The 9,041-nt window shown below is 39.8% G+C and overlaps 1 protein-coding gene across 1 annotated transcript; it reads left to right on the top strand.

The window, feature by feature from the left end:
• The first annotated feature begins 349 nt into the window (after positions 1 to 349).
• On the top strand, positions 350 to 3,861 carry FGF3 (fibroblast growth factor 3). The gene is made up of 3 exons (XM_010147004.1): positions 350 to 395; positions 471 to 574; positions 3,529 to 3,861. Exons 1-3 carry the CDS (start codon positions 350 to 352, stop codon positions 3,859 to 3,861), a joined length of 483 nt encoding a protein of 160 aa, XP_010145306.1.
• Positions 3,862 to 9,041: the final 5,180 nt, after the last annotated feature.

The following is a 9,041-nucleotide window of genomic DNA, read 5'->3' as shown; positions in this document are numbered from 1 at the left end:
AAATGACAAGTTCCTTTCATGATTATATACACGGGTCTAAATGCAGGTGACTCATTCTGCTTTACCTTCTGGAGACGTCAGTAAGGGCTTTGTCCTGAAATGGACAGCTTTGTGACTAGTTTCAGTAAGTCTTGTGTTTCTAAGCATTAAAGAGGATTTAAACTTTTTTATATACATATAGGATTAAGTGAACTTCTAGTCCAGTGTCAGATCTTTTTCATTTTTTTAAGAGTTCAATCTCAATCAGACATCTAGGGATTTACTGTCAAGCTTGTCTCAAACAATTCCCACATCATCATCGTTTCATACTGTTTCGGTAATAGCCTTGTTTCATTCACATGATTGCATTATGGTTTTGGCTGAGGTAGTGATAGCTGTGAAATCCTACTCTGCAGGTAAGCATTCAAATGTATCCCAAACAATACACATGATGGGAGCAACAACTATCTCACAATTGTTTTTGTTTCTAGGTATTCTTGAAATAACCGCTGTTGATGTTGGAATCGTTGCCATCAAGGGGTTGTTCTCTGGCAGATACCTGGCCATGAACAAAAGGGGCAGACTTTATGCATCCGTAAGTTTTACTTAAGACTGGCATGTGCCTGTCATTTCCTATTTGGAGAACATGGTCAAATGGGGAGCACTGATTTCTTATAAGTAAACATTTATAGATGTAAGATGAATGCGTTAACAGATTTCTATCTGCAATAGTTACAGGTAACCAATCAGTGTATTTTTGAAAGTGGAAAGAAGCTGTGTTCTTACTTTCTTATTGCCTGTACAGCCAAAGTCAGAAGAATGTATTTGGCAAAAGCATTACACATGACCAAAGTCCTGGGAAATTGTGTGCACTGATAAAGACTGCAGGAGCCAGCCTTTGCAGTGCAAAATGTCCATCTTTATTCAAAGTTCTCCATATTTGTATTTGATGTGGATCTTGGACACTGGCAGAGTTTGGTTGGGCAGTGAAAGAATTTACGTGTACTAAAAGCAGGGCTAACTGCAAGGAAAGGAAGGATGAGAAAGTGCAAGAGGATAAAGGTGAAAATAAACACCTTATTCTACTCCTTTGACCTAATTTCTTTGCCCTGATCTTTGAGGTAGTATCGGGACTCTACTGATATTAGTGGGAGTCTTGCCTTTTCAGCCCTGCCAATATTGCCCCTCAGTGAATAAAGTACTTTAGCTTACTCTTCTTCACGTGCAGGGACACTAAGCCATGTTTGTCAGTGTGTATACTGTACACATTATCTACCTACTTGAATTTCTTCCATTGTCTTTGATTACATCCCTAGCAATCTTGTGATCTCGGACTGTGTAACAGCCATACTGTGCAGTTTCTCCAGGAAACCTGTGGTATGGAAACAGATTTGAAGAGGCTGAAATATGGTTCTGTGAAATTTTCTTCTTGCAACTAGTCATTATATGTAATTCTGTTGATTTGAACAGCGTGATATATCCTCGAGCAATGTGAGCTTTTTCCATGTGAATGCAACCTAGGTAACACAATCAGCTCACCCCCCTGGTTTAACCTATTTTACTCCACCTTTTCAAGAATGTTCTGACAGTGTTTAGGGCCCAGTTTCTGTACTGTGTGATGCACACCGATTAAAGGGGCTATGTGTAAAGATGATGGGTCTTTGCTGGTGTGGAGAAGCAGGTCACAGGGAACTTGGGCAAAAGAAATTGCAGCTCAGGTGGAACGAGGACATACCAACTCTGCTGTGCCAGGGCTAAGGCTGGCCACTTGTATACTTCCAGTTAATATTTTGATTAAAATTGGCATCTTTTTCAATGGAGCTCCTCCATCAGCTCAAAGAAATTAATGGGAAGGATGAATTTTCAAAACCTTTCTTATCTTTATCTCTTTCTTGTTCAAAGTATGTTTTTCCTCCAGATTATTTAAACTGAATTAAAATAAGACTAAACAATTTCTGAGCAAAAAACTCCTCTTCTTGTCTGAAGAAAAGCCCAGAGAGTCCTTTTCTCCTGGACCTCCCTTCTAGTGTGGGGAGCACCAGGCCATCCTGATGTTTGTTCAGCTGTCATGTGCCAAGGAATATCAGCCATGAAAGGTTTCTGTACAGCCAGAAAAGACAATTTTTGCTGCTCCAGCTCAGGTTTGAGAGAGATTGTTTCAGACTTGTGTTTCAGAGTTAGAGGGACGGTCCAGGAGAAGTTATTCTACTCCAGCTTTTTTTACAGAAGCAGCAAAGAGTGAGGGCTGAGCTCAGGAGAAACTTCCTGGCTCTGCTTGCCTAGAAAAAACTAACCAATGACTTTACTGATGTTATTGTTCCAGGAACCTATGCAAGGCCCCTATTTCAAATAAGACTGACTTCTTTGGGGATAATTATACAGGGAAAATTTTATGAAATTATATTGGTACAACTCCATTATCCCTTGGGTCACCGATTTTCCCATGCCAATAAAATGTGTTGGTGGAGTCTGCAGAATTCCTTTGTGTCCTTAGCAGATTGTGATAATCCTCTAGGTTTATCCTCTGTGATTAAACCCTCTACAGCCAGAACTGAGGCAGACAGCAGGACAAATCTACCTACATATGGTAGCTGCGTGGGCTTCAGCACCACAGCATATGATAACCTTGTCCTCGCAAGGAAGGGCACTTCCGTTTTACAGCTGTGAAGCTGAGACATGTGGAGTCTTTTAAAATCTTGTTAAATGCCTATCAGCATTTCTGGTGAGTGAACAGCATTAAAGACATTTTGTTAATGGAGCCTATGGCTTTTCTGGCCCCAGCTTGGCTACCCATGCCTTTTCCATGTCCTTCAGAGAGGCGATGTGAAATAAAAAACCTCCATAAAGACCATGGTAGCAGTTGCCCTCTGCCTCTGTGCCTTACACGTTAGGTACTGAAGTTATAATCACAGAGGCATGGCAAAGATGATTTTGTAGTTAAGAAAAGATGTACAGTGTAGGAGGACCTTTATTTGCACTGTCCTTATTGCTCCCAGGGAGGAAGGAGGAGTTCCTTGTTCCAGGCTTTTGCAGTTTTGTAATTTTGCAGCCTCTAATTTCACACCTTTTTGCAGGTGTCTCTAATTACGAATATACCAAGAGTCACATTTGACATTAAACTGTAGGATTTTACTTTTAATAGATGTCAAAGATTGTTAGGCAGCAACTAAATAATCCGTCCACTTCACAGGCATTTTTAGATCCCTAAGGAAAGAAAAAATGTACAGCTGAACGATCAGCAGAGATATTAATTCCTATTCACATGTCATTTTTTGTTTTCAGTTTGGGTTTTGGCCTCTTCCTGCCTCTGATCCACAAAGCATGCTCACACTGCTGATGGGGAGCACCCTGTTGCACAGCAGTTCAGGCTCAGCGTTTGTTTTCGGCTCAGTTTTGCAGCACCAGTCTGTTTTTCTTACTACACGTGTTGCTGTCCTTACCCTAAAGCTGAGTAGAGTTTTGCTTAAGACTTTAGTCCAGTCTTATCAAGGTAGAAGAGAGCTATTACTCATATAGTCTTTCTTAAACTTTGTCATGTTTGCTTTACAGGAAAATTACAACGCAGAGTGTGAGTTTGTGGAGAGGATCCATGAATTGGGTTATAACACTTACGCATCCCGTCTCTACCGGACTGTACCTAACAAAGCCGGCACCAAGCGCAAAGCCAGTGCAGAGAGACTCTGGTATATCTCAATCAATGGGAAAGGACGACCCAGAAGGGGCTTTAAAACTCGCAGGACACAGAAATCATCTCTCTTTCTGCCCAGAGTATTGGATAACAAAGACCATGAAATGGTCCGACTGTTCCACACCAACGTGAAGTATCGAGAGAGTCTCCTGAGGCCCCTGAGCAAGAACCAGCGAAGAAGGAGAGGACGCTGATGGGGAGGGGGGGAATTTGTATGGGGTCTGGAAGTGACAGAGGGGCTTCAAAATGCTACTAAAAAACCTAACAGCTGTGATTGTGCGACAGGCATTAACATGGACATTTTTTAGACACTGTAAAATAGAACTGAAAGTCACGTCACTTACTTTTAGCTGTTGTAGAATTATTATCTCTGGTAAAAGAGATGTGAGAGAAACTAAGGCACGTTCAAATGTAAATTAGTTGGATGTAATAATTTTGTCAATGACTTTCACAATATCTTTCCTTAAAAAAAAGAAATTTTTATTGTTAGTATTTTCATTCTAACTTGCCATAGGGTATTATCTCGGTGACCTTGTCCTCCCAGATCATATGTATATTTTACACTTACCAGTTTTGTGTCCACAGAGAAATCATAGCACTTTCATGGCTCTTCTGGCAGTTCCTCATAAAAGTCTGCATTCCTATTTTTATGGAATACAGGAGTTAGAAAACTGGTTTATTTCTTAACCTTCGTATATTTATTTTTATTTTATTATCAATCAGTATCAGTTATACTTTTTCCATGACTGTCCAAGAAATGTAAAATCGTAAGCTACTTCACACATTTCAACAGACCTACACATTACTAGAGTATTTTTGAATTTGTTTAATTAAAAACCCAAGACACCTGACCTCGTCATTCAAATAAATGTATGTTGGTAAAGTAGCATTTGCGTTGGCCAAGTTTTAGCAACATATACCTGTTGACGATAGATGTGTGAATATATGTGTATATAAAACTCCTAAAACAGAACCCAAATGTGATGTGAAAGCTGAGTTTGGGGTGTGGACTGAACTTGCAATATAGGAAAACTCAGCACTGGGAAGGAGAATCTTTATCAGGTGCTTCTGTTCAGCTGAGGTTTCTATGGTAAGTCCTAGTTCTAGGTTAAATATGTTGTAACTATTTGAGGGGGAAATAACAGTCATATTGGGCATACAAAAATGGTAAGGACTTGCTAATTTAAGGTGGCTGCTATGTTCTGATTTTCCTTTCTTTTCAAACCCTTGTTACTTTCACACAGTAGTCCTTAAGGGAAAGCTCCGGATCCAGACAGGAGTTAATGATCTTGAGTTTTGGTTCAATCCACATAAACATATGTTTATATAGTTTTTTCTACTCTAATTCTGGAAGTTTTACAAAATTGAGGGGAGTTCACGCACATTAAAAATTTAATTTTGAGCAAGGGTTTAAGCTTTAAGAATTTCTCTTCACAGAAAGGAGACAATAAAGTAGTACAAACATTTCGACATGCTTGACAAGCACAAATAATGATCATTTCAATGAGATTTGGCCTTGTGTTCTTCACTTCCAAGAATTAGGCTTGGATATAGCACAGCTGCAGAAAAGAGACACCGCACTGAATTAAATGTTCAATCTGAATTTAGCAAAAGATCTGTACGTTAAATATGAAATTATATACAGACCTATAGGCGCAAATCCCATTCTGGATCATAGAGACACACAGGTCTTCTTTTGGGCTACCTACTGAATAAAAGTATGATCATTTAAAACTAGGTAGTGAAAATCTTCCGTTACTAAGGGGTGAATTCGGTGAGAGAGAGCAGTGACGTGAGTCCATAGAATGAGTTTACTAAGCCTAGTAGTTAAAGGGTTAGCACTGCTTAATACCTACAAAGGTAAAACCCATGCCTTTATACCACAAAGTATGCTCCATTCCTTTCACCTTTGTATCTTTTCTGTAATATTCTAACATAGAAGGAAACTATGTTTGAATAAGAAAGTCAGAATTCTTTGATGTCTGCTTTCCTTTATACTGACATAATGTAAGAAGCCACTTAAATGGATGATATACATTAAATAATGAAATGTGGTGCACACAGAACAGACCTAGGGTTAAAAAAGGGTACAGAAAGCCATGAACCACGTTCCCAAATTTCCTTGCTTCTATAAAATAAGTGAAACAAGTGGTGGGATCTTCACAGTAGTAACCAGGCAGTAGCATGTGAGGTGCCACTGAAAAAGCTGTGTGAATGAGAAACTTAGAGACTTAAAAAGAAACAGAAGAATCCATATTTTATGTTTGCTCTCCTGTGAACCACGCAAGGTCCAAAGTACCACAGAATTCAAGGTGGTTTTTGAAAGTCGGTTGTATCAGTGAAGAAAATTGTTTTGCATCCTGGGCATCTGGGGTGTTTTGGGGACACATTGTTGACCACGCCAGCTACCTCAGCTCTCTATTTCCCTTCAGCCTACTGGTGGGGGCTGAACAATTTGACTAGGCAGGAAAGAGAGGGATGTAGTGAGTCCTCACAGCTCTCGACCTTCAGGAACAAAACGCAAGAGAAGGAAAGTGTCAGGAAGCCCGTGTGTCAGGGAAAGATCACCCTCAGCTGAAGATCGAGTGAGCTGTTTTCCCCCATGTCTAATTTCTGGGCCATATTTATTTTGGCCACTTTCAGATCTCACCTCGACTTATAAGAAAAACAAGATCCACTGTCAACTTTCTCTCCCCTAAAAATTGCTGTTGTAAAGCTAATGACCCATGACTGCATCAGGTATTTCTGATATGATCCTAATTGTCTAAAGAAAGTGGACAAACACCCGTTTCCTGTGACACAAAGATGGCATCTTTGCGCCAGCTCAAAGTCCATTTCCTATCAAACATTTAGTCCTCCCTCAGCTTTTCTCATGGGCAAGTGCTTGTGCTGACTGTATCCCTTGCTTTTCTGTCTCTGTTTTTATCAGATTTTCCTCTCATTCTTTTCTCCTTCTACTTCTCTTTTACAGAGAGTCAAACTGCCTGCCATAACGCAACAGAAGGTGATTGCTATAGGTGCTATAGGAATAGCATTAATTACAAAACACCTGCTTACTGCTGTCATTGTTTTGAGCTATGTTGCAGGCTTGTTGTAGGAGTATTGCTTTAACTACCTTCCCATAGGAAAGCGCAATGAAGTTTAGCTTAACACATGAACTACATCCTTATTTCAGTTTCAGCTTTCGTTTTTTCTAAAATACTAACACTGAAAAGAAAAAGAGAGGAGAGGGGAGACAAAAGAAAATATACTGAATGGATTGGATACAATGGCATTTTAACTACTGTAGGTAAGTGATGATTTTCACATCAACCTAAAACAATTTTGCTGACATTCTTAGAATTTTTCTTTGCTCAGTTTCATTGCAGCAATTCAAAGGAGATGGGTTTAGGATTTGTCTTTTTTTTTTTTTTTTTTTTATCTTTTAAGAAATATTAATGTCCTTGTTGAAATACTTTTCATTGCACACATTCATTGCTTAATATTCTTTTAGCAGCCTTAAATTCCACAGTCTCCAGATACTGACAGGCTGAAATCCTACCCATGATAATTATCCCAGTTTTATCTTATATCCCATTTTACCTATTTAGACAAGAACCTTATGGGATACCTTACAAGAGGCAGTACCTTTGAGTTACTGTTATTTTCTCCTTAGGGTTATAAAGTCAAGATGTGTCTCCTCTTTTAAAAGTATCTTGAGTGAGTGACATTGTATGTTTTCATCCGATGGCTATTATCAGACTTTTTTTTTGAGGAAGATGTAAACTTTACCCATTTTGGATTGTAGAGTTTCTGCAAACTTCATATTCTCCAGAAGTTCACTAAGTACCCAGTGTTCACACTACACACACTTTGGGAGTGGGTGGGAGGGTTACTTTGGATAACTTCCAGTGCGGTCCTATAGACTGGAAGCCCTTCGGCAGGTGGAGAGGTCTGAGAGGGCCTTTGGGTTGAGCGTCATCAAGAGGGACTCCGCTTCACATGCCCAGCAAATGCTAACATATCTCCAGCTAGCAGGAGACCGTTCTCAAAAGCGTACTCCTGGTTGGAACCAAACGAATCCTGTGGTAGCAAATCCACTGGTTCATACCCCGTAACTGAGTATCTTGAGATCATGATCTTGAGATCATGACTTCAGCCTTCCCTGTCCTGGGTGGCAACTCAGTTACCAGAGCACAAAACTGTAGCTGTTCTCATCCGTGAGCCAGGAAAGGATGGTCACTGCGTATTTATTGCCTATTTCTGGGCAACCTGCTCTAGATGGCCCTGATTGAGGAGAGGGGTTGGACCAGATGCCCTCCAGAGTTCCTGTCCAATGTTAATCTTTCTGTGATTCAGTGATTCAATTAGTTGTACTGAATTCAAACTGATTATTAGTTTGCCCTCACCTTCGGATATTCAGACACATGCTGTGCATTTCAGAGTCCAGTTGCCCATCCCAGCCCCTCGGTTTTCTCTTCACAAACTTCATCTGAAACAAAGCACACTGTTCAGTTTTGGACCAGTTATTCTCTAGCCCATTCTAACGGTCTGGTGTACTAACTACCTGTCCTTTCCCTTAAAATCACTCATTGTACATTCAATTGCCAGATAAAACCAAAAATTGAGCAGCCGGTGGGTGTACTTCTGAAAGCTACTCTTTCAGCTTGCTGTTATCCTTCACCCGCCTTTTCCTGAACTTCACAAGGTACATCCTCTGCATCTCCTTCACTTCCTCCCCATCATAGAAGTCTTTCTGCTGATGCCCTTTCTAGAACAATTTCCTTCCAGTTTTGCACTTCTTTTGAATATAGGTTGTTCTGTAGGAATTATACAAGTTATATAAATATTGCATTACTTTTCCAGTCCCTCATCCACTGTTTGAACTGGACTTGAATGTCATTTTCTTTCATGGGCATGAGGCAGAGAACAGTGCATCAAGGGGTTTTGGCAAACAGTTCTCATTCACTTGCTTCCAGACAGCAGACTTGAGCCTGATCCATGGCTTCTTGATTTATATATGAAGCAGATTTTTTTTAAGATTCCTTTAATCCTTGCTTTAGCAAATCACAGCTCTTCTATTCCAAGCTGTTCAAAACTTCATGTAAAATATTCTGGTCCATGGTGATTATCTTAGTCCTTTTGTGGTTGTCTGTTCATAACAAGCAAGAGTTGTGATTGAAACATAAATAGCTACCCCATGGCAAATACCTAAACTAGAAAACATGATTTGTTTCCCAATTTACTCATATTTTTCTCCACTTTCTCAGCATGGATTTTCCCTCTCTTTGAGGGTTATTTCTTTGATTATATTTTAGTAATTTTCTTAGATTTCTGACTCTTTGTTTCACCTTTTGCTTTAGCTCTGATACTCGTTTCTACAAGCCCCGCTACC

This window comes from Eurypyga helias, unplaced genomic scaffold, assembly GCF_000690775.1.
Source record: "Eurypyga helias isolate BGI_N326 unplaced genomic scaffold, ASM69077v1 scaffold42362, whole genome shotgun sequence".
Taxonomy (NCBI): Eukaryota; Metazoa; Chordata; class Aves; order Eurypygiformes; family Eurypygidae; genus Eurypyga; species Eurypyga helias.
The sequence above is the reverse complement of the archived record's forward strand: the minus strand, read 5'-3'. Positions and strand labels throughout refer to the sequence as shown.

What these genes read in the sequence shown, in the direction of transcription:
- FGF3 (XM_010147004.1), top strand. Translation starts at nt 350, where the DNA reads ATGGTTTTGGCTGAGGTAGTGATAGCTGTGAAATCCTACTCTGCAG. An exon ending in TGTGAAATCCTACTCTGCAG is followed by an intron (nt 396 to 470) that starts GTAAGCATTCAA and finishes TTTTGTTTCTAG; the next exon opens with GTATTCTTGAAATAACCGCT. An exon ending in GGGGCAGACTTTATGCATCC is followed by an intron (nt 575 to 3,528) that starts GTAAGTTTTACT and finishes TTTGCTTTACAG; the next exon opens with GAAAATTACAACGCAGAGTG.